The sequence below is a fragment of the Miscanthus floridulus genome, chromosome 3 (assembly GCF_019320115.1).
Source record: "Miscanthus floridulus cultivar M001 chromosome 3, ASM1932011v1, whole genome shotgun sequence".
Classification (NCBI taxonomy): domain Eukaryota; kingdom Viridiplantae; phylum Streptophyta; class Magnoliopsida; order Poales; family Poaceae; genus Miscanthus; species Miscanthus floridulus.
The window spans coordinates 29,463,902-29,489,077 of NC_089582.1; the positions used below are offsets into that span (position 1 = coordinate 29,463,902).

The 25,176-nt window shown below is 44.3% G+C and overlaps 2 protein-coding genes and 1 long non-coding RNA gene across 6 annotated transcripts; 1 reads left to right on the forward strand and 2 right to left on the reverse strand.

Moving 5' to 3' along the window:
• Nucleotides 1–396: 396 nt before the first annotated feature.
• Nucleotides 397–3,433, reverse strand: LOC136541522 (probable serine/threonine-protein kinase WNK3). Of its 4 annotated transcripts, none has more exons than XM_066533455.1 (5): nucleotides 3,093–3,433; nucleotides 2,920–2,957; nucleotides 2,140–2,773; nucleotides 1,529–1,994; nucleotides 397–1,384 (listed from the first exon to the last, which is right to left on the reverse strand). In XM_066533455.1, exons 1-5 carry the CDS (start codon nucleotides 3,198–3,200, stop codon nucleotides 876–878), a joined length of 1,755 nt encoding a protein of 584 aa, XP_066389552.1. In that variant the 5' UTR covers nucleotides 3,201–3,433; the 3' UTR covers nucleotides 397–875. The 4 variants fall into 4 exon arrangements, with proteins under 4 accessions (XP_066389552.1, XP_066389554.1, XP_066389553.1 ...); XM_066533457.1 differs by having other exon boundaries at nucleotides 2,131–2,773; nucleotides 3,103–3,432; XM_066533456.1 differs by having other exon boundaries at nucleotides 2,131–2,773; nucleotides 3,088–3,432.
• Nucleotides 3,434–3,509: 76 nt separating this feature from the next.
• Nucleotides 3,510–4,538, forward strand: LOC136541523 (uncharacterized). Its single transcript, XR_010780381.1, has 3 exons — nucleotides 3,510–3,647; nucleotides 3,776–3,863; nucleotides 4,099–4,538. It is a non-coding gene; the product is annotated as an uncharacterized lncRNA (long non-coding RNA).
• A 7,474-nt stretch (nucleotides 4,539–12,012) lies between these two features.
• On the reverse strand, nucleotides 12,013–15,797 carry LOC136541524 (uncharacterized). Its single transcript, XM_066533459.1, is given in 6 exon segments — nucleotides 12,013–13,011; nucleotides 13,149–13,230; nucleotides 13,954–14,037; nucleotides 14,111–14,287; nucleotides 14,766–14,954; nucleotides 15,186–15,797. Coding segments are annotated over 6 exon segments (1,353 nt in total). The 5' UTR covers nucleotides 15,570–15,797; the 3' UTR covers nucleotides 12,013–12,574.
• Between the last annotated feature and the right edge of the window lie 9,379 nt (nucleotides 15,798–25,176).

The window sequence follows — 25,176 nt, forward strand, 5'->3', positions numbered from 1 at the left end:
AATTAGTTTTATTTTTTATTTATATTTAATGCTTCATGCATGCGTCCAAAGATTCGATGTGACGGGAAATTTTAAAATTTTTTGCAAAATAAAGTAGAACTAAACGGTACCCTAGTGCATAAAGGCATCCAACTTGCCATGCCATCTTTCATATGTCAGCTCAGGAAACTTTTCTGCATAATAATACTGGATGCTTTTTCTGCGTCTTAGCTAAGCATGCATGTCCCTCTCCGTGCTGCTTTTTGGGATGGATCACTGAATAGGATCATGGATACAGCATCTCGAATATGCAACTGTCTTGTTTATTTATTCATATGTACTATTCTGTATAAATTCTGTAAAACTGGTTTAGAGTGAAAAACAAAGGGCTTAGATTCAGATTAGTGAAGCACCTGCTGTTAAAACTTCAAACTATACCAATCTTAACCACTGTACTCAACCAAAGCTACAAAAGTCTACTTACAAGCAGGTGAGGCTGCACTGATGACATTTCAGATTTTTTTTTCAGTTTCTTGCCTACCAAATTCGCCTTTGAAAATTGAAACAGGAGACATCAAAATCAATGCCATTGCTCATCAGTACAGAGTTTGCTCTGTGCAAGGTGTCGGTAAGCAATACAACTGTCACAGTAACTTTGTTTTGTTAACTGCTGGTGAAGATTGCTGTCAGCCATCCTCATCACAATTCACAAGGCTGGCCCTCAGATCTCCCTGATCATGGTTCATGGTGGAGGCACCGACATGCGCAGTTTTCCTTATCAGCAAGCAGATCGATCGGTGCTCTGTTCCCATGCCAACACGCCATGATCGGTGATCGGTGATCGGTGATCTTATCAGTAAACGCTAAACAGGATTTGCTCCTGTGAGAGAACCAGGTCAAGGCTGGTCTGAACGTTCCGTAGTGCCATCCTGCGCGACGCCATGGACGCCCTCGAGCTTACTGTCTCCATCTCCGGCACAGTGCTCAGCCTGGCCGCTTCCATCGTCGGAGCTGCACCCAGAGCCCTGGAACCGCACCGGCTCTTCGTCGGCCTGGAACGTGATCTCCTCGAACCGGCCGTGCATCTCCGCGCACCGGCAGCCACGCCGCGCCGCCGCCGCCACTGACATGTAGTCGTCCAGTGACCCGGCGGAGGACGCGCTGGACCGGCAGTTCTTGCAACGATCTGCAGCGCCTGACGCGCCCGGACCGCCGCCGCCGTCGTCGTCCATGCCAGGGCCCGGCCTCCAGTGCGGCAGCAGCGCGGCGACCGCGCCGTCGATCATCTCGGCGATGTGCGTCACCTCGTGGTCGGTGATGTCCAGCTCCGCCACCATCTCGGTGGCCACGCTCAGCGCCGTGTCCGCGTCCGCGTCGAACGGGAAGTAGATGTTCCGGACCCTCCCTGTACGTGGCACCACAAGAAATTGAAATTCCGTAGAACACAATTAATAAATAATCTTATACGGACAAGAAAATTAAGGTCTCGCGTTGAAAACAAGATCATAAAAATTTCAACTTTCAATGGTCAGAGATGGAGTGTCATCACCTGTGCCATCTTTGTCGGCGATGCGCAGCCGGAGGAAGATGCTTCCGTCCTCCATCCTCTTGCCCTTGATGGTGATGTCGACGCCAGCGAAGTGCAGCTCGTCGTCCTCGTGCTCGTTGAACAGCTGGTCGATGCCTTGGAACATGCTCCCGTCATCGTCGTCCTCACAGTCGACGTCCCATCTGTCGCCGCCGACACCATTCGACACCACCCCGTTGCTCGCCGTGGAGCCATTGCTGCCGGCGTTGTGGTGGTGGTCCAGGCACGCCGGCTGGTGCAGGTAGTTGTACATGGCGATGTAGTCCGCGTCGTCCCCGTACCAGAGGCCGTCGTCTTCCAGCTGCAGGAACGGGTCGCCGAGCAGCTCCGCCGCGCTCGGCCGCCGCGACGCCGGCGCCAGGCACTTGTCGATGAACCGCCTCACCTCGGGGTCTTTCACCTTGTACAAAGCCGCCGGCTTTATCCCCTGACAGACCAGAGACAGACAGCAGAGACGCCGGCCGGCCAGCCACCATGATCAATCGATCGATCGATGAAAAAAAGGGAAAAAGGAATTGGAAATGGTAATGATGATGTATAGAAGGAAGCTTGAAATTTCTTACGGAGGTGACCTTCTTGTAGATGTGCACGGGGTGGACGCACTCGCTGTAGGGGTACTCGAGGGTGACCATCTCGAGGACGCACATGCCGAAGGAGTAGACGTCGGCGCGCTCGTCGTAGTCCTCCGCGTACACCTCGGGCGCCATGAACTCCGGCGTGCCGACCACACATCGCGCTGGGTCCCCGCGGCCGCGGCGCCGGACCACAGCTGCGAGGCCGAGGTCGCCGATCTTGACCTGGCCCTGGCTGCCGTTGACGAAGATGTTGTCGCACTTGAGGTCGCGGTGGATGATGCCGCGCGCGTGGAGGTAGCCGAGGCCCTCGAGGATCTGGCGGCACCAGCGCCTGACCGCGGCGGCGCTGGCCCGCGGGTGCCGGCGCCGGTACTGCCGCAGCGTGCCGGAGGTGAAGAGCTCGGTAACGAAGTTGACGGCGGCGCGGCGGGGCCGGGGCGCGGTCGCGTCGGCGTTGGCGGCGTCGACCCAGGAGGCGTGGAGGCGCATGACGGCGCGGTGGCGGAGCGACTTGAGCAGGTGGATCTCGCCGTACAGCCGCTCCAGCTCCCCCGGCCCGCGCAGGAAGTCGTGCAGCTGTACCTGGTTCCACGCCACCTCCATGCCCCGGTGCTCGTCGAAGGCACGGTACCTGGTTGGGCGACGTCGTCGGCGATGCATGGTCGCCATGGCATGGACACACGCGGAAACAGCAATCAGTCCCACGAAGCTAGCAGTGATCGACGACGACGCTTGTTAGAGTTAGGATTGATGATGGCGATGATCATAGTATCTTACACTGTCTTTGAGGATCCCTTGCCGAGAATCTCGTTGTACTGCAATCAGTCGGTGGTTGGAACAGAGGAGGGGAAACAAGATTTATTAGTACCACGATCGACCACGACAGCAGGGCGAAAGAAGACGACGACGAGCAAGGAAGAAGAAGACGAGCAGATATCGATCGACCTTACCCTGCCATACCTCCCGGTAGGATCGACCTCCGCGTAGCCCGGGTCCGGGAAGAGCTCCTCAGCAGCAGCGCCGTCGCCATTGCTCTGCACCTGCAGAGCTCCCATCATCCTCTTCCTCTGCTCTCCTAGGTACACTTCTACACTGCACGGCACCGCACCTCAACTATGCACCTGTCCTCCAGGCCCTGCTCCTCGCCCTCGCTTATGCTAGTATTCTTCATCTTCTTGTGCCGTACAGGTACAGGCGGAGGAGGAAGAAGACGTGGCATGCGGTGTGGGATCTCGAGGGCATGGCATGCGATGCGAGACGAGGACGAGGAGGAGGTGGAAGAAGCAGAGGCACACGCCTCTCTGTCGCTAGGCTTTTAAATAAATGTATGTATCCCGGGTAGGGTAGCGATGAGGAGCAGTGATCCGCGCGGCGTGGCGGCCGCGGGATGGCGACGAGGAGACCGAAGAAGAAGGAAGCTCTGGCTGCCACCGCCGCGGCCGATATGGTGGTCGGCTCACGGCGTGGAATCCCGTAGCCGGCCGAGACAGGTGCAGATGGTGCAGGTGCAGTAACAAGAGTTTGGCCTGTTCATTTCTCTTATAATTCGTACTTTTCAAGTTTTTTTTTAGTCCAAACAATATTTTCTCTCACGACAAATCAACCAGAACAATATTTTAGTTTATTTTTTCAGCGAAACGAACTAGAGCCAAGCTTGGATTGGTTCAATCGGGGACGCCGTACGCAATTGTTTTTACCGAGGTTGGGTGTAGATCTCCATGGTCAGCTCCTCTGCACTTCACTAGTTTATTCATTCAATTTATTTATATTTTTATTTATATATACAGCGTACGTACCAAAACTAACAAAGGGTAAGCCAATTACACTTTGTCATTACACCCGATCCCCATGAGCTTATATTTAATTATTACATTACTCTGTCAAAGGGCAGTAGTCTCGTTGATACGATACGGTTGAGCAACCAAAAGTCATACTAGTACCAAATTACTATGCCAGGGTTGAGGAAAATGCGCCCCCAGGTACCCGCTCCGTTCCTCTGCCGTGCTCCGATCCTAGCTCGGACTTCCGGTGACACCAGGAGCTCCGGAATTGACCCGATGTACCCTGGCCTGGACCTGGATGGTACGCGTACGCTAGGTCGCTACCGGCCTCTGCCTGCCTGGTGCTGGCTGCTCCTCTCCAGTCTCCTCTCCTCCTCGCCTGCTGGGCGGGCTGCTGCTGCACGTATGAGATATTGAGATGAGACAAGAGGAAGGAAACTAAAGCAAGGCGTGTGAGCGACCATGCGCTGACAGTTCCTTTCGTTGCTTTAGCCTTTACAAATCCGCACGGTTTGTACATGTTGGTAGAACAGGCGTCTAACAGAGCATGCCCCATGTACGGATGCTGTTGTTTAAGCGAATTCTCTTTGAATTCGAAAATTTCATGTTTTTCATTCAAATTTATTTCCATACCACATTTCAGGGACGACATATACTACTTTTATTTAACGACACATCAATCATTTTATATATCACCAACCCGCCACCATCGGTAATGCATGTGTTCATGTGTCAAAAACAAACATTGATTACAAGGCACAGATATTTTTAATCACATGTACTGACACTACCAAAATAAGATGGATTAGGTCCTCATGCATTTTGCATTGTACGTCCATGCTACATTCATATTTGGACATGAAAAGGCCTCCTCTCTGGCCAATGTTTCTGGATGTATTGTTGGGTCCTTTCCATTCACTTACCTTGGCCTACCCATGGGCCTCACTAAGCCACAGGTGAAAGACTATGCTCCTCTAATCTGTAGAATTGAGAGGAGACTGTCAGCCAGTTCACAATTCCTTTCCTATGCTTGTAGGCTTCAATTGGTGAATTCTGTGATTTCCTCCCTTCCAACATACTACATGTGCTCACTAAAGCTCCCAGTCACTGTGATTGATATCATTGACAAGCATAGGAAAAACTGTCTCTGGAGGGGAAGTGATTTTAGAAAGAAGGGATATAACTTAGCAGCTTGGGATTTAGTCAGGAGACCCAAGAGTAAAGGTGGCCTAGGAGTTATTAACCTGAGTCTACAGAATGATGCTCTTTTGTTAAAGCAGCTGGACAAATTCTATAGAAAGGAAAATATTCAATGGGTTAGTCTTATCTGGGGTAAATACTATCGTGCTGGTGTTCCACATCTTGCAAGAGAAAAAGGCTCATTTTGGTGGAAGGATATTTTGAGGTTGCATGCCCAATTCAGAGGAGTTGCCACTTGTGCTCTAATAGAGGTGACACTGTTAGTTTCTGGGATGATCTCATTGATGGGAAAATCCACTCTCAGGTGTTCCCCAATTTATTCATATTTGCAAAAGAACCAGATATCTCTCTTTGGAAGCTGAGAAGTGCAGAGCAGCTGCTTGACTGTTTCAGAATTCCCATGTCCAGGCAGGCTTATAATGAATTCTTAGATTTGCAGAATGAGTTAACTCAGCTGCAACCTGTACTCCCAGATGTCAATGACCGTTGGAGTTTTACTTGGGGCTATCAGAAATATACCTCGAGTAAATATTATCAGTACCAGTTCTCCTCCCTGCAACCTCACAGATCTATCATATGGATTTGGAAGACTAAGTGCATTCCAAAAATAAAATTCTTTGCTTGGTTGCTGTTGAATGATAGGCTGAACACCAGAAATATGTTAAGAAGAAGAAACAAGTTCCTAGAAGAGGGATATAACTGTGTTTTATGTCAGAATACAGAATAGCATGGAGGAAACTATTGAGCATCTATTTTTTGACGGGTTAAGTCCAATTTACACCCTCCAACTTGCAGCAAAGTTCGGATTTCAACCTCGAACTTCAAAACAGGACAACTTTGGCCCTCCAACTCTTGAAAAAGTTCAACTTTCAACCTCGCGGGCGGTTTTGCGGGTGAACAGTAACTTTTGATATTTTCAGGAGCGCCGAAATTTTATATTATTTTTTCGAGTATCTTAACGTCCTCAAATGAAAAAACTCAAAACTACAAAGTTGTAGATCTCATCGAGGTCTACAATTTACATATAAAAATTATCTTCATCCGACACCGTATTGAAGGGTTTTTTATTTTTTGAAATTTGAGTCTCATCACGCGATAAAATATGGTGCTGAAATTTTATATTATTTTTTCGAGCATCTTACTATCCTCAAATGAAAAAACTCAAAACTACAAAGATGTAGATCTCATTGAGGTCTACAATTTACATATAAAAATTATCTTCATCCGACATCGTATTGAAGGGTTTTCTATTTTTTGAAATTTGAGTCTCATCACGCGACAAAATTGTTTCACGCGTGATGAGACTCAAATTTCAAAAAATAGAAAAACCCTTCAATACGATGTCGGATGAAGATAATTTTTATATGTAAATTGTAGATCTCGATGAGATCTACAACTTTGTAGTTTTGAGTTTTTTCATTTGATGATAGTAAGATGCTCGAAAAAATAATATAAAATTTCAGCACCATATTTTATCGCGTGATGAGACTCAAATTTCAAAAAATAGAAAACCCTTCAATACGTTGTCGGATGAAGATAATTTTTATATGTAAATTGTAGACCTCGATGAGATCTACAACTTTGTAGTTTTGAGTTTTTTTCATTTGAGGACGTTAAGATGCTCGAAAAAATAATATAAAATTTGGACGCTCCCGAAAATATCAAAAGTTACTGTTTACCCGCAAAACCGTCCACGAGGTTGAAAGTTGAACTTTTTCGAGAGTTGGAGGGCCAAAGTTGTCCGGTTTTGAAGTTCGAGGTTGAAATCCGAACTTTGCTGCAAGTTGGAGGGTGTAAATTGGACTTAACCCTTTTTTGACTGTCCCTCGGCTACTAGCAGATGGTTTGCCTTGGGGATCATTTGGGAACTGGAGGGCGAGGATCGCCGGGACCGTGATACCAGGTTGTCAAGAGCACCAGGGCCTAGGATAGCTGAACCTCGACTACGGAGCTCGTAGTCTCGATCCGTGGTTGAGGCGAGGTTTTGCCCCTCAGCTCTCAGGTTCGGTTGGAGAAGAAGAAGGAGATCAGAGAAATAGTTCTTGCTTGCTTTCTCAGAGTTCACTTACATGCATATATATGGCCAAGGCCTAAACTGAATCTGAGCCAATTGCTCCTAGAATTAAGGACTGAAAATAGGAAACTGAAAATAGGAAACTATCCTATCCTTCCACGCGCGCTCATGATTGGGGCCTGGTGCCTATGGAATGAAAGAAATGACTTAATCTTTAATGGGAAAGTCCCAAATTTCATCTCCTGGAAGTCTGCATTCAAGATAGAAGTTACTGCACACCTCTTCAGGATCAAGCAAAGTCTCCATCAGTCTGTTCTCCTGTGGCTGGATGCTCTGTAATTAGTTACTGGCTGTTCTGTAGTCCTGTGTATAGCTAGCTAGTTGCTGCTTTTTCTTTCCTTCCTTTCGTGGCTAACCTCTGGTTAGACACTTGTTGTAAGTTTTGTCCTGTAAGACTTCTTTACTCTTTTTATTAATTCTAAGCCGCCGGGGGTTCATACCCCACGGTTTCAGTTCAAAAAAAAAAAAACATACCATGGCCGCTCTGGTTCATAGACACTAACTAATTAGCCATTAATTTTGATGCAAACTCTACAGAGAATGTAAGAATGTCATACTCTTACTGTCTAGGGACAATACGAAGATCAAACAAACACTCCCTCCCCCTCCTTTGTATGTTGCGATTTTTTCAAGCTGGTGCTTCAGTAGGTATTTTCAAGCGGTTGGCTTAGTCGGCCACCCTTTAGAAGCAGTGGCGAATCTAGGATTTTAGCTTAGGGTATGCCGCTCAAAAAATTTCATATACAATTCGGTAAATCCATTTTAGCAATTCGGTAATAATTGTAAATTTTACAATATGATTCGATAATTTCAAGGATTAGATTCAGACCATCCACTAAATACAATATAAATAGTTCAAATATAGGCATAAAAGAGTACCAGAGACTTACAATGCTATTTTTCTCACCGGTTTATTCGACGCTTACAAAAGGACATGAATGTCTTGACTATATCATTTTCATCAACTTTAAAAAAATATCTCGCTCAACGAAAGTGACTAGACAATCATTCAAAAAGCTAAACAATAATTTTCTATAAAAACCTGAAGAGCAAAGATTAAATTACCGTAAATATTACAGACGAGACGTGCGAGAAATAGACGGCGATCCTCCAATTCAGAGCAGGGCGGAGGGCGGCAGCCGGCAGGCACCAGGGGCCAGGGCGGCAGGGCGGCACCGACACGACTCACCCGGTCAGGGCGTCAGGCGCAGGCGGTGTGTTCCTCTGTGGCTCCGTCCTCAAATTAAGAAACTGAAACGTCGTGTACAGAGTCGGAGACTCAGAGCGCGCATACCGTATGGGTTCACTTGTTGAGTGGACCGCGTTACATGGGCCTCCTATCATCAAGCGATGGTGTCCAGGTGTGCTTTTTTCTTTTTCTTTTTTATAAATACAGCGTATACACTATATTATATAGTATATATATATACTACTTGCCGCCGGTTTTGCAGGGTATGCCGGTGCATGCCCGACATACCCTGTGGCTCCGCCACTATCTAGAAGTAGGTATTTTCATAGGCGATCGTTTAACCACTTGCCTTTGAAATGCTCGCGATAGTTTTTATATGCGGGACTTTGGCCTAGGTCCACCTGGCATAGTGCATGGCTAGAGCGCATTTGTTCGCAAAAAGATGGGAGGTCTAGAAAAGCTATTTTTATAATAGTGGGCTAGTGGTACTTCTTGAAGTCTACTTCCTCCGTCCTACAAAAACTATAACCTTGGGATTCAAAAATTCTCCTAAAAAGAATGCACCTTACATAGATCAGGTGGATCCACTTGCTTAAAAGAATCATCTCAAAGCTCGCGCCCATCTATCTCACCTCTACATGACCACAAACTACCGCACACACGCATAAAGAAATCAATTGCACAGATCCTGTTTTGAGCTTTGTTCATGCTTCACGGCCACGTAGTAGCCTTTCTACGGGTATTTTTGTAACTTCACATCGCCCTATTCGCTTGTCTTATAATCCGTACTTTTCAGCTTATTTTTTCAGCGGGAACAATATTTTTCTCTCACAACAAATCAGCTGGAACAGTGTTTCGACTTGTTTTTTCAGCGAAGCGAACGGGGCCACTATTGGTTTCTGTGTCTCGTTCTTAGATTGCATTCTTTGCGGGACAGAGGGACCGAGGAAGTAGAGAGCAGGGACAATGATAGCCCGAATTGGACAAATGAACAAACATAGGCCTTGGTTAACCTGAGTGATTTTTGTTTATTTATTTATTACTTCCTGTTTGAACTATAGTGTTCCACGTAGTCAGGGAGCAAGTGGGTATCCAGTGGTGGTTCTCATTCACCACACCACTATCTTAGCTTATTTTAGTTCTATTTTTCATGCTTATTTGATCTGATTAGTTCAACTCGACAAGTTTCGGGTCAGCTTAATAACCTAGAGATATCGAAACTTGCATCATATGGCTACCATGCGGCTTTATTTTCAAACTTGGCATTGACGTGCCTTCTGGTATCCAAGCCACTGTTATTGTCGAAAAGGAAGTGGCAGTAGGAGTCAGGCAATGCTGATAGCTTACTAATATCTAGCCGGCTGGGACGTTGCTTGTTACTCCCTCTATTCTAAACTAGAAGACGATTTTACTTTTCTAAATACATTACTTTAACTATGTATATATCTTGATATACTATCTGAGTGCATAGCAAAACCTATGTATTTGAAAGAGTCAAAACGTCATATAATTTTGAATGAGAGGAGTACAATCCATAGTAGCAAACAACTTATGTCATGTTCGCTTGGCTGATAAGCCATGGCAGGAAGTACTGTTGGCTGATTTATTGTGAGAGAAAAATACTGTGCGTTGGCTGAAAAAATACGGCTTATAAGACAAACGAACAGGGCATTAAACATTCTTGCCACGAACAGTGTGTATATATATTAGATGTTCCTCAACGTACAATGATTCCGAGTAATTGAGTATTACCTCAACCGTTAGTGAATGTCAACAACGACGGCAACCCAACCAGTGAGTGTGAGGTTGATTGCCGACAAATACAACAGTGCGAAGGGAACAATAGGCAGTCTTGTACAGCGGCAACGAGAGCAACAACAGCATCATTACAAAAAAGATTAACCAAACAATTGACAACAGTGCAATAGGTTCCTTTCAAAGTACGGACCTCCTTTTCCAAATCCAAACTTCCTCCATGACAAGCCTCCTTTGAAATGCAGAATTTATTTTTCTCCCAATCATGTCGAAGATAGGACACTCGGACTGAATATTGTGCCATTATTTCCTGTATTCCGAGAGAGACACAAGCTGAATTCTTCATCTGACCACCCGTTTGAGAAAATGGCGGGGGAGAAGACAGGCGCGAGGTAGACAACGGGTTGCGCATTTCCCAAACATGTGACCTGTCGCACATTAGCGTCGTCCAACAAGAATCCAACTTCGACCAGTTCGGTTGCAGATGAATTTGCTGGTGAATTAATTTCCATTGTCAGCTGCACCAAGGGTAGTCAACCTCAGTTACATTCCATTAGTTGGTTTGGGGTCTATCATCAAGGCTCTCTCTCTCTCTAAGTATTAAGAGCTATTCCAGTACGAAACAAAGAGTTAGCACTGGCTGTTCTTCCTTTTTTTTTAGTCGGGTATGGTTCACCCAACCAAGGTAACGTGAAATTTCAGACAAATGCGTTGGCTCCCTGATCTTTGTGTCCGGTGCTGCCGGACACATCTTAATCGCGGTGACGTAAGGAGTTGCGAAATAAACCTGGCCTAGGGCTTGGGATGGCACGCTAGCTGAGTCTGAGGTGTTTCCTTTTCCTGCTTCGTACAAGGGATGAGACAAAGAGAACCAAAGCCCACGATGCACCAAAGATTTCCTTGTCCCGTTGATTTTACCCTTTTGCGAGATCTAGAAAGTTCTGCATAGTAATCAAAGCTCTAATCATAGTTCCTTACTCCCTCCACCCATTTTAGGCTTATTTTGATTATATAAACATCAAATAGTGAGTTTTGATCAAGTATTAGTCAAATTATATGCACGTTTGGTGTACAAAGTTAATGGAAATTAAAGTCCAATGTATGCACATAAAAAAATACCCATCTCCGTTAATCATCAGGAGACATGTCTCCTAAAATCTTTTGTTAGTAGCGTTGGATACATTATGAAATATTTTCATAATTTACATCTTCAATGTGATGATGTTAATACTTTTGTTTATATAAAATCCGATTGAACTTAGCATAGTTTAAGACAAACTCGCATCCTTTATATTTCAAGACAGAGGAGGAGTAGCAACTAAGAATTAGAAAGAGTGAATCCAAACAGACATATGGTATGCTAATTGCTAGCAAAAATTAGCAATGTAGAGATTGCTTTGCTAAAACTTACTTAGCATGCTAATTTTAATGGATCCAAACAAAGGCGCTACTACTTGCCATATTCCCTATTGTAGTATTGTTTGATGTTACCCGTAAACAACAGGGCGTCAGTTGAACGACAATAATGATGGCACTAGTGAAGTTGATTGCTTGCAGTATGCGAGGATGCGAAAGAGTTGGTGCACGAGTATGGACCGTCGTAAATGTTGGATTCGCAAACAGTCTACTTAAAACAACCTAGTCCTGTAGGCCCCGTTCGGCTGGCAGAATTTTGGCTGAAACTGACTAAAAAATACTGTTCTGGTTGAATTATTGTGAGAGAAAAATACTGTTCTAACTGAAAAAAAAAAAGCCAAACAAGCTGGATACAGTGCCGAACGGGCCCATAGGCTGGTCTATGGACCAATGTACTTGCATCCTTATTAAGTACTTTGAGTAGGCAAAGGACAAATAGGCAGCCTAGTTAGTGGTGGATATCAAACCAGCTTGACTCGAACGAGATTGAAATTAAAAGAAGTTTGCTAGTCTTTAATCCAAGCAAATGGCAACATAAATCCATGTCTAGGCAGGAGCGTCACCCGTGTGCTGGCGCCAGAGGTCGGCCAGGTGGAAGACAGACAGCCAGAGTCACCGGAGTCAGGGACTCAGGACGACTGGAATTGGACTGTGGCGCTGGGCCAACTGGAGTTGGGCTCCCGGCCTGCTGATTGCCCTGGCTCATTCGGCCAGCTTGTTATCTCTAACAGCTAAACTTCTAACTTGGCTTGTTCAGAAAATACAACGAGCCAAGCTGAGCTAGCTAGCGCCAGCGGATTCCTGATACAGCGGAATCTGTTATGCTAACAAAGTAACAAGCATGCTTATATCTACTGTGCAAGTGCACGATCCAAAATTACCGCATTGTAATTATCTCTGTCAGACCCCACCAATTTTCTCGTCATGTTCGCCTGCACGGCTGCAGCTACTACAGCCTGATCGAATGCCTTCTTGGCTTCTTCTGCAGAGTCTGGAAGGTTGATCCTCACATCACTTCTACTTCTTTGCCTGCCTTCTCGCTGCTCCAAGCAAGAGGACCTTGCCTACCAGCCCGGTGTTGAGCACACAAACCGCTGCCACCGCACCACCAACCACCACCCACTTCCAGTCGAAACCATGCTGAACCGCTTGGGAGCTGCCATCCTCGTCACTGGTTTCATCTGCCATGGAGATGTCTTGATCCAACGGACCATCTGAATCCGTGATGGATATCTTGGTGGTCACTCGAGCCATGATGGCGCTGTGTGACAGGGTGTTTTCTGTGTCTCTCATTTGCTGATATGCTCTGAATCCAGACTGGAGTTTCTTCACAGCACCCCACATGCCGTGACGGACAGCAACCCTGGCGACATCTTTTGGTATGCCCATGTCCTCGTAGTGAACCAAAGTTACTTCACACGCAGATTGCTGACCCACATGTTTAGGCGATTGAACTGCATTTCACAAACAAACAATATGATTATAGCATCAAGATCTAAGCATTTGTGTCCATGCTTGACTGCAAACCTTTCATGTTCAGGAAAAAAAAACAGCACTCAAGACAACATAATGATACTAAGAAAAAAGTTACCAGCTCTAATACGCCAACTTGAGAAGTACAGCTCCACACGCCTCGGTTTTTCTTTCTTGGGCAATGATGGATATGGGACACCCTGCCAAATGGAGGTTGCTGAGCGCTCAGATATATGCACTTACGTAGGATGTTGGCAAACACTTTCAACAGACAGCAATATTAATGTATTGAAATCCCTGGAATCTTATCCATATTTCACAAACATGCCAGACAAGGCAGCATGTCGCTCTAATATACGGAGACCTGAGTTTGATTTCTCAGAGAGATGTGTGTGAAGTTTAACAATAATAGCCAGAAAAAAAATGTTTGCAGTATGTTGGTTCAATCTTAAAGATACTGATGAAACTATGCAAGCAGTTCAATTTAAAAGACGCTGATAGGTAACTTCAACACATCATGCAGTCATATAATAAAACGGTTTACTATCTGAGTAGTTAATAATTTTGGGTTACTGTTTTGTGGATGGCAAAAAAGAAAAAAAGAAAATTCATGAAAATTATCATGCTTTTGGAAAACAAGCATTTATATTAATTACAAGGCCGCTTCTGAAAAAATTCTGCAGACTAAGTTCAAACAGTAGAGAAGAGCAAAACAAGAATGTTATAGTAAACAATCTCTCGGAGAAAAAAGGGGTAGAAAAGGAACATAAATTTCATGCAGTAGGTACGAGCTATAAGTAAAGCATAACCATTGAGCAGGTTGTGTCAGTTATACAATTATATGAATCTTTTTTTCAGATAATGGAGGGAGCATAACATTACATGAGTAAAAGTACCTGTTAGTAAATACTGTGTACACATACCTTTGTAACACAATAGTAAGTCTTCCCTGATTCCCATATGCGTCCTCCAAAGATGTATTCACGGTCACTGCAAAAGAATGGGAACTGGAAAACAAACAGCATGTTGGAATTAAGATTTTAACATGAAGGTACACAGGGAACAACAGAAGCTGGACACCTTTTTTATCCAGTGGACAATTATTGCTCCACTCTGAGGGAACTCATCCAAAGTTTTGGAGTATGCAAGCATTGGATCCCACTTTAGACGAAAATCACCATCCCAGAAGAAATCTCTAACTAGTTCAGGAGTAGCATCCTCAAAAATAGTGCGGCTGCAGTACATAATAGGTCCCTCCTAATAAATACATTTAAAATAAACTCAGGAGATATACACAAAGATATTATGGTAAAATATGTAGTCATGACACAGATTTACAGCGATTTTCTAATTGTTCATGCCAGTTTATGTAGATTCAGAAACAAAAAAAGGTGATCGAACAATCGAGTTTGAGAATTCCAGTTTCAGTTGAAAAGGCTAATATTACCACCTCTCATTTCTATTTCTTAGTCTGTTTAATTTCAGATTATGTAGATTCAGTAAAGAACATGCTAGAATCTAACAAAGGTACACTAAACACTTCAACGGGTGTAATCCACTGGCCAATGAAATGATAGTATGTACCATGAGGGGAACTGAAGAATGGACTTTCAAAAATTAGAATCCTAGTCCTTTGCCATTTTAATTGAACACCCAGAATTATTCTTTGCAGTACCTTTTATAATATCCTATATTATTAGGATTTTTTTTTTCACAAGCCACTGGAAAGACTAACCTCAGGCTCACGCCGCCAGGCCTTGTAGGTCATGTTGGAGGTTGTGCGCTCCATCAAATTCTGCCAAGCCGTATCCCCACTTTCCTTGTTATCTAAAAGTTGCAGAAGATGTTCTAGGTCCTTCTCAGTGACAGTATCTTGCTCGCCCTCAAAAATTGTCCTGTTGATAAGAAAAAAATTAAAATTGAACTAAGTTTTCACTGCAGAAGAATATAGGAAAATTGTGGTGCATTCTTATGTCTAAAAGAACAAGTCGTGTGGTCCTGTTCTACTTGCATCTACTGCCACAAGTTCCTAACGTCACTATATGCCACTAATTCAAAACACAAACGCGCAAACCCTATGGACATGTGTCAGTTCATCGAGTCAGCTGGAATAGAGTAATTTTCATGAGGGAAAAAAATATCAAATCTCCTAAACCGCCACAAGGACAGGGTCGCCCCTGAATGAACCTCAAGGTCATCAATTCAATTCCGAACTGACAGTTGACAAGACTGATAGGCGGCGGCGGAATGCGGAGGAGAGGAGCCTGGGCGCGACGGAGCAGGCGGAGAGCGCGGTGCAGGCGAGCCAGAGCCTCCGGGCCCCGAGGCCCGGCGGCACCCAGAGCCAGAGGATGCGGAGGCGGATGCGGAGGCCGAGGAAGAGCAGCCCCGTCCAGCGCGGGCGCCAGGACCAGCCGACGGCGAGGCCGATCATGACGGCGGCCCAGATCGGCACCGCGCAGAGCAGCACGTCGACGGCCATCTCCGCCACCGCGGGGCGCCGCAGCAGCGCCACCGCCTCCTCGCACCACCCCACCATTGCTGCGCTGGAGCTGGAAGCTTCCGCCCCTGCTCCCTGATCCCTTTCTCCAATCCCTCTTTTTTTCCCCCTTTTCTTCCTCGATCGACGAGAGGGGGCAGACGAGCTGGGAGGGGGAGTTGATTTTGGAGGAGGTTCCTGCCTGCGCCCGCGTGTGACGTGTCAATAGCGGCGGAAGAGGACAGTTGGCGGGCGGACCCACGTGTCGGTGGCACCGCGCGTCCAGCCGTGTTTTTCTTTATCCGCTAGGGAAGTTGGGAAGCCTACCCTACACCTATATACTCACCGTTTTATATTATAAAAAATGGTTAATTAGATCATGCCATGATAACGCCGTCTCTTTTTTTCCAGCACTGTTTTAGGTAAGTGCTTTGATAAGAAGAAATTAGTATATTTATTAGCAAAGTCTGCACTTAGGAATTCCAAAGCTCCAATTCCGCCCTGTTCGCTTGAACTTATCAGTCCACCTTATTAGCTATGGTTATTTTTCTGTCACAACAAAGCAGCATCAGCCGGTTTATCAGCCACAAAAACCATCGGCCGACAGCCCGTAGCCGTAGCCCGTAGTCAACATGGCCCAACTAAATGCGTTGAAAATCATAGCCGTAGCCACTAGCCAACATGGTTCTAGGGGCCAGTGAAAAAAACCACTGTTGTGCCCTATGATTCCCAAGGGGCCACGAAAGAAATCAAGTTAGGCGCCGCGGTTGCCTGCGTTTCATAGCGGGAACTACAAGGTCACTCTAGATTTCTTACATTCTACTTTCGGGGTACTAGCGTCCGGACGTCCGACGTCCGCAGCGTGTCCGGACGCATCTCCAATCCTCGGACAACCGAACCATGGGCTAGCATCGTGACCGACCAATGGGACCATCTCAGCATCCCGCGTAAAATAGAAAACTAAAGGGGACATAAGCGCTACATGCCCGCGTAACGGAAGAGGACAGCGTGCGCTCGCGTCCGCGCCGCAATCCCCTGGCGTGTCCCGTCCGCCGGCCCTCGCTACGGCCCCTCTGCAGTCTGAGAAGGATGTAAGGCAACAGAAGCCAGAAAGCGAGGAGGAGACACCAAGGCAAGGTAGCAGAAAGCGCGAGGGAGATGCAATACCGATCTACTTTTGAAATATCTAGATACAACACTTGCAACAAACGTTTGAAGACAGATGAAATATTTAAAACATGAGACTGAAACACTTACAAAAACACCTGAAAAAACACTTTGAAACAATTGCAACACATACGCAACATCCAGATAAAACGTTTGCAGCATATGTGTAAAACATATGCAACACCCAGATCAACACACTTGCAACATACGTCTGAAAAAATAAATAAAACATCGGGAACAGACGTTTGCAACATATGTGTACAACCATTGCAACATATACAACATTCCGATCTATTTTTGCAATATCCATATGAAACCATTGCAACATACCTCTGAGACATATGAAACACTTGAAATATACGCTTGCAACATGCGCTTTTAGTGAAAGCATAATGTCACCTTGTTGCTTGGACTAATGGAGCTCATCGTTGTGGAGCTCGACACTGTGAAAATACAATCAAGCCCTAATTGTGGGTTTTGATGATAATGACCACGCAATTAGAGAACTAATGAGATTTATCGAGATGACAAGCAAGAAATTCATGTTCGAGGATGCTACACGAAATGGAGGAGCCCCCAATTACAAATGTAGATGGCTTTAAACTCAAAGGAGGTTTAAATTCTTTTATATTTTGAATTTGAGTATAGAAAAAGCCGTACTATAAAGGGTGACACAATGCTTAAGCTAATATGTGCTACCAAGTGCTTAAACATACACATGCATCCTCAGATTCACAGCCAAGACAGTCTACACTTCACTCTTACCCTTGATGTCTTGCGTGGTGCGGCACTGCTGCACTTGAAGAGAGGCACTGCCACGACTTAAGTGACCATTGGAGGTTGGGGGTATTTATACCCTTCCCCTTCCTCCCCAATGGCTCTCGGCCTCTTCTTCCTCACTCTCTGTAGTAAGCTGAGAAATTTCTCCAATCTAAGTTTCCGTTCAGTGATTTTGAACTGTGACTCAAAGTTGTCTATAGGTGCGGCAGTGCCGCTGTTCTGGTCCAGCAGTGCCGCCTCTAGAGCAGTAGTGCCATAGGGTGAATTTAATAAAAGTTTAAGTGTTTGCTTTGACAAGCCCATTCACCCCCCTCTAGGCCAACCAGAGATCCTACAAGTGGTATCAGAGCAGGTTATCTCATATACGCTTCACCGCATGAGGTATGGAGCTCGGAGGAGGAACTAGTGGTATGAAGTGGGTGGATGTCAACACGAACAGCAGCGAGCTGAGTGCGTCGGCAACAAGCAACACCATGCTACCACATCTTGAGGCTACCGATGCCGAAAGAGCTCTCAATGAGAATAAGAGAAGAAGAAGAAGGAAGGAGGCAAGAAAGCTAAAAAAAGAAGCAAGAGAGAAGAAGGAGGGACATCGGTTAGAGGATAAGAAGCAAAGAAAAGAATAAAGAAGGCTCAAGCGAGAAGCAAGAAGAAAAAGAAGAGAAGCTAGGAAGAAGAAGGAAGAAGAAGAGAAGGCAACAAATACATCATCAAGCATATCAAATAGTTTCGAAGATAGAGATGATGATGATGAGTCATACCAAGTGTCGAAGGGGAACAAGAAGGAGAAGAAAGGAAAGGGCAAGGCCAACAACAACAAATATGTCGCCGTATCCTTTAACTATTCTTCTATTCCTATGACTAACCATGATCGGAGGTCTTTCATCAATGTGCCTGCGGGCAAGTTGCCTCATTTCAATGGGACTAACTTTGCCAAGTGAAAGAACTTGATGAGAGCCTATCTTATAGGTCTTCACCCCGGCATTTGGGAGATTGTTTGTAATAGATTTGAGCTACCGGTTGATCCCAAGAACCCAACACCAGAAGAGATAAGAATCATTCACCTTAATGGTCAAGCCACAAGTGTGTTGCTTAGTGCCTTGGATGGTGATGAGTACAATAGAGTGATTGGAGTTGATGTTGCCTAAGTAAATATGAGACACTTTGCACCTAGCACATGAAGGGGCTGACAAAGTGAGAAAGGCAAGAATTGACTTGTTGATGTCAAAGCTCAATCGGTTTGTAATCTTGGATGGAGAGGGGCCACAAGAGATGTTTGATAGGTTGATGACAATGGTGGGCAAGATTAGAGGCTATGGTTGTGATGAGCTAGATGATCACAAAGTTGTCAAGATTATGTTGGAAGCTTATTCACCTAGAAATGAGACCGTAGTCACTCTAATTAGAGACAAGAAGAAGTTTGAGTACTTCACACCAAATAATGTACTTGGGAGGATCTTGACCTTTGACATGCAAAGAGAAGAAGCAAATGAGAGGAAGAAACTTGAAGAATTGCAAGCAAAGTTAGAGGGCATCAAGATCAAAGATGTAGCTCTCAAGGCCAACAAATCAAGCAAACAAGGCTCTACAAGCAAGTCCAAGATCAATCAACAAGCTTCAACTAGCAAGCCCAAAGCAAGAAAGCAAGTTCAAGAAAGAGTAGAGACCACATCATCTTCAAGTGAAAGTGAAAATAATAATGATCAATATGAGAAGATTGATGATGTTGCTCTCTTTATGAGGAGGGTTCACAAGGGGCTAAAGAAGCAAGGCTACAAGGTAGTGAAGCAAAGCTACCCAAACAAGAAAAAGAGGATATGCTACAATTATGGAAGCACCAATCACTTCATTGCCAAGTGTCCATATGAGATCAAGGACAACAAATACAAGAAGGACAAGAAAGAGGACAAGGCCAAACGTAGGAAGAGCAAGAAAAACATGGGAGAGGCTCATATTGGGCATGAATGGACTCAACTAAAGAGAGCACAAGTGAAGAGGATGAGAAGGTTGCAACCATTACTATTCACAAGTCATCCCCTACACCAAAGCTCTTCAATAACATGTCCGATGATGACTACTACTCCCCTCACATTTGTCTCATGGCAAAGCATGAGAAGGTAAAATTCAAATCAAAGGCCAAATCTCCTCCACCTCCTAGTGATATATCTAGTAGTGATATTAGTGATAACTCTAGTGATGATGAATCTAGTGATGAAGAAATAAACATGATAACTAAAAATTTGGATGGAAAGACCAAATTATTCATCACTAAGCTAATGGAGGATTCAGAGAGTGTCCAAGCCATGCTAGAATCTAGAGAAGAGATTCTTATTTAACAAGAGGATCTCTACATTGCTAGCAAAGAAACTCTTGCATTAGAGATAAGTGAGGTGGAATCCTTACGCGAGGCCTTGGCCAAAGAGCAAGAGGACCATGCTATCACAAAGAAAGCAAATAAAGCTCTCAAGAAAAAGTATTATGACTTAGATGAAAATCACAAAGAACTTGAGATGTAATATAGCATTCTTTGGGATAGCAACTCACATGTCACTAAGGCAAAGGAAACCTCTACTCCCTCTACTAGTTAATTTTGTGGAAATGTTTCAATCTTGACTTGAATGCTTATTCCACTAACCTTGCAAATATGGAAGCTATGAGAAAGGAGATTGCTAGGCTCAATGAAGTCATTAGGAAGGGTGGATAAGTGTGACCCATTCCAATAATAAGAAGGTTGATGAATCAAAAGGGCCACAATTCAAGCAAGGAAGGCATCCCTCAATCAAGCATGGGCTCGGTCACACAAAAGGAGCCAAGACAAATGAAAGAAGGATAGTGAATGGCCATGAGTGTGTGCAGTTTGAGAGGAAGGGCAAAATTAGTATAGATCAGCCTACACAGACCACGGTAGTGCAGCGTCTTAGAGCGGTAGTGCCGCAGTGAAAGGCGGTAGTGCCGCGCCCCGCAAAAATGGGAAGGCTACCAATTCTGCTCCTGATCAAACTAAGCCCAAGAAGAAGGTGTACCAGGAGAAATAGGTTTTCCAGAAGCCTAAGGAATCAATGTGGGCCACCAAGAATAAGTATGCCTATCAACCGAAGACTTATGCACCTCGACAAAGCTTGACATCATGCTTTGTTTTGAGAAACAACAGCAGTGGTTGCAAAATATGTTGGAAAGAAAACCAACATATATAGGAATACTTCTATTTGGGTTCCTAAGTTTCTTGTGACTAACATGCAAGGCCCCAAGTCAAATTAGAGACCTAAATCTAGCAACTAAACTTGTTTTGTAGGCATACTCCTCCGGTGGATCAAGTTGGGTGCTTGATAGCGGATGTACAAATCACATGACCGGAGAAAGGAGTATGTTCTCATCATATTCCCCAATGACGCACTAAAATGAAAATATTGTCTTTGGAGACAATTCAAAGGGGGATGTGATTGGTCTCGGTAAAGTTGCTATAACTCTTGAGCATTCAATTACAAATGTATTACATATTGATTCATTGAGTTACAATTTCTTGTCTGTTTCTCAATTGTGTGAGATGGGCTACAATTGTCTCTTTACAAATAAGGGCGTGGAAGTATTTAGAAGGGAGAATTCCTCTATTGTCTTTATGGATCAATTAAATAATAAGCTTTACTTAGTTGATTTCAATAAAAGTAAAGCTAAGCTTGAGACTTGTTTTGTGGCAAAATCTAGCATGGGTTGGCTTTGGCATCGCCGACTAGCCCATGTTGGGATGAGGAACTTGGCCAAACTTCTAAAAGATGAACACATCCTTGGACTAACAAATATTCACTTTGAGAAAGATACGATTTGTAGCGCTTGTCAAGGCAGAAAGCAAGTTGGAGCATCTCACCCACCAAAGAGCATCATGACCACCAAGCAATTATTGGAGCTAATACATATGGATCTCTTTGGACTGGTCGCCTACCTAAGTATCAGGGGTAACAAATATGGTCTTGTTATTGTTGATGACTATTCCTGTTTTACTTGGGTATTTTTCTTACATGACAAGTGCCAAGTTCAAGACAAGATGAAGATATTTGTTAGAAGAGCTCAAAACGAGTTCGATCTTCCCATCAAGAAAGTGAGAAGCGATAATGGAACTGAATTCAAGAATACTCTAGTTGAGGAGTTTATTGATGAAGAGGGCATCAAGCATGAGTTTTCAACTCCATACACCCCTCAACAAAATGGTGTAGTAGAGAGGAAGAACCATACACTTATTGACATGGCAAGAATAATGCTAGATGAGTACAAGATGTCGGACATCTTTTGGTGTGATGCCATCAACACCGCTTGCCATGCCATCAACCACCTCTACCTACACAAGAAGTTGAAGAAAACTTCATATGAGCTTCTAACCGGTAACAAGCCTAAGGTGTCCTACTTTAGAGTGTTTGGGTGCAAGTTTTTCATACTTAACAAGAAACCAAAAATCTCTAAGTTAGCATCTAAAGTTGATGAAAGTTTTCTTCTTGGTTATGGATCAAATGAGTATGCCTATCGTGTCTTCAACAAAATCTCCAGAAGAGTTGAGATTGCGGTAGACGTGACATTTGATGAATCTAATGGCTCTCAAGTGGAGCAAGTTGATTCAAGTGTTGTAGGAAAGGAGGATCCACCATGTGAAGCAATCAAGCAATTGGCTATTGGTGATATTAGACCACAAGAAGAAGTCACTGAAGTGGAGGTTCCTCAAGTTGCTGATGCACCTATTCCTGCTGACGTACTTGATGCTACACTACAGCAAGCATCTGCTGCAATTCTAGAGCACGGTAGTGCCACACTTGAGGATGGCAGTGCCGCACCTACACAGTTAGTAGCAGCTAATTCGACTCCAATTCATGGACAAGACCTACAACCCATATTTGAGCAAGAAGATGATGAAGATCCAGAAGATGAACAAGAGGCCATTGAGCATCCAAGGCTAAGACAAACCATACAACGGGATCATCCCATTGACAATATCCTTAGGAGTCTTTGAAAGGGGGTAACAACTCATTCACATTTAGCAAATTTTTTGTCAATATTACTCGTTTGTTTTCTCTTTGGAGCCTCTTAAGGTAGAACAAGCACTTGGAGACCCGGATTGGGTGATGGCCATACAAGAAGAGCTCAACAACTTCGAAAGAAACCAAGTGTGGACTTTGGTGGAACAACCCAATACCAATGTCATTGGCACCAAGTGGGTATTTTGCAACAAGCAAGATGAAAATGGAGTGGTGACAAGGAACAAGGAAAGGTTGGTTGCTCAAGGTTTCACTCAAGTAGAGGGCTTGGACTTTGAAGAAACATATGCACCGGTGGCAAGACTTGAAGCAATTCGAATGCTTCTAGCCTATGCCGCTCATCACAACTTCAAGCTATATCAAATAGATATGAAGAGTGCATTTCTCAATGGCTCTATTCAAGAACTTGTCTTTGTTGAGCAACCACCGGGCTTTGAAGATTGCAAGTTTCCCAACCATATCTACAAACTCCAAAAGGCGCTCTATAGGCTTAAGCAAGCACCAAGAGCATGGTACGAATGCCTTAAGGAATTCTTGCTGAAACAAGGCATTAAAATAGGCAAAGCCGATCCTACCCTTTTCACTCAAAAAGTTGGCAAAGATATATTTGTGTGCCAAATATATGTCGATAACATAATATTTGGTAGTACTAATCATTTTTGTGAGGAATTTAGTAGGATCATGACCAAGAGATTTGAGATGTCCATGATGGGTGAATTAAAGTTCTTCCTTGGTTTTCAAATCAAGCAAGTGAAGGATGGGACTTTTATTAGCCAAATGAAGTACACCCATGATATGCTCAAGAAGTTTTACATGGTGAATGCCAAGCCCATCAAAACTCCCATGCCAACCAATGGACATCTAGATCTCAATGAAGAAGGAAAAGCCATGGATACTAAGGTATATCACTCCATGATCGGCTCTCTACTTTATTTATGTGCATCTAGGCCCGATGTTATGCTTAGTGTGTGCATGTGTGCTAGATTTCAAGCTAACCCAAAAGAGTGTCACTTAGTGGCCGTTAAGAGAATCTTGAGATATTTAGTACACACTCCTAACCTTGGCTTGTGGTATCCTAAGGGCTCTAGGTTTGATCCACTTGGGTATTTGGATTCCGATTACGCCGGTTGCAAAGTAGATCGAAAAGCACTTCGGGGGCATGTCAATTCCTTAGACGGTCCCTAGTGTCTTGGAGTTCTAAAAAGCAAAATTATGTAGCCCTTTCCATTTCCAAGGCCGAGTATGTTGCAGTCGGTGCATATTGTGCTCAACTACTTTGGATGAGGCAAACCCTTCAAGATTTCGTATGTCACTTCACAAAAATCTCACTTTTGTGTGACAACGAAAGTGCCATAAAGTTAACCAACAATCCCGTAAGCCACTCAAGAACTAAGCACATAGACATTCGACATCATTTCTTGAGAGACCACAAAGCCAAAGAAGATATCAAAATTCACCATGTGAGCACCGAAAAACAACTAACTAATATCTTCACTAAGCCTCTTGATGAGTCAAGGTTTTATGCTTTGCATAGTGAGCTAAATATTCTTGATTCTCGTAACATGGTTTGAACTATAGCACACCTTGATTGATGAACTAGCATGGATAGAAGAAATAAATTGCAAAAGTATAAATATTGTGCTTAAAATGTTTTATCATAAGAAACAAGTGCATTATGATCATTGTTTGTATTGATTATTTGTTGTTGATCATAGTGTGCTTGAGATATGTGTCCATATCCTATATATATATATATATATGTATTTAGTTAGTAGCTAAATTTGTTGTACTAAGGAGTGCGGCAGTGCCGCGCTTGCCTTGCGGCAGTGCCGCCGCGTGTGACGAGCGGCAGTGCCGCACTTTGAATTCCAATTGGAATTCGGCCCAAAAATAGCAGTTACTATGGGGGCCCATCCTACCTCGCTACTTCACCTAGCCCCTAGGGTAACTTCCCTTCTCTCTTATTCATAGCAGCCACCGTCGCCTCTTCTTTCCCGCACGTAGGCACGAAGCCATCGCCATCGCCGCTCTGTCCAGCGCCGCACTACCGCCTTCGGCACTACAGCGGCCTACTAGTGCTCTTCCTCGTCATCACCAGCAGCAGCCAAAGTTCATGGACAGAGCCATTCTCTTCCTTTCCTCCTCAATCTGCATAAATCAAGGTGAAACCCTAACCTAGTCTCGATCTATGCCATGGAGTTCTATCTTTGTTGAATGATGGTTTCTAGTGACTGCATGATTAGGGTATAAACTAGTTTGATGAATGAATTGAATCAAAATAAAGATTCATTGGTTGAGCCTCATCTGTACCAGCGACAGTGCCGCATGTTGGGTGCGGCAGTGCCACACTCAATAGAATGAATATGTAAATATAGATGTTGTTCCAGCGATGACTCTCTATTTTGGTTGGATTTGTGCATCAGATGTATTTCTATCTTAAATATGTAGCTACTTTACCTACATTGTAGACAACTCTATGTATTTATTTAGGTCTACTCATTCTGAGATTGTCTAGTGGTTTAGGAGAATGGTTGAGAAATAGTCTGAATAGTTGAGAAGAAATGAATCGTGGGAGAGGTGAAGCACTAGGTACGGCAGTGCCGCTCCTAGGGTGCGACAATGTCATACCCTCTGACCAGATTGGTTCAAGGTGCTTTCCTAACCTAAGATTTGAATAATCTCATCTATCTAGAGTGCTTTAC

What these genes read in the sequence shown, in the direction of transcription:
- LOC136541522 (XM_066533454.1), bottom strand. Translation starts at nt 3,200, where the DNA reads ATGATGGGAGCTCTGCAGGTGCAGAGCAATGGCGACGGCGCTGCTGCT. An exon ending in CTACCGGGAGGTATGGCAGG is followed by an intron (nt 2,958 to 3,092) that starts GTAAGGTCGATC and finishes GACTGATTGCAG; the next exon opens with TACAACGAGATTCTCGGCAA. An exon ending in CGCCGACAAAGATGGCACAG is followed by an intron (nt 1,385 to 1,528) that starts GTGATGACACTC and finishes TGCCACGTACAG; the next exon opens with GGAGGGTCCGGAACATCTAC.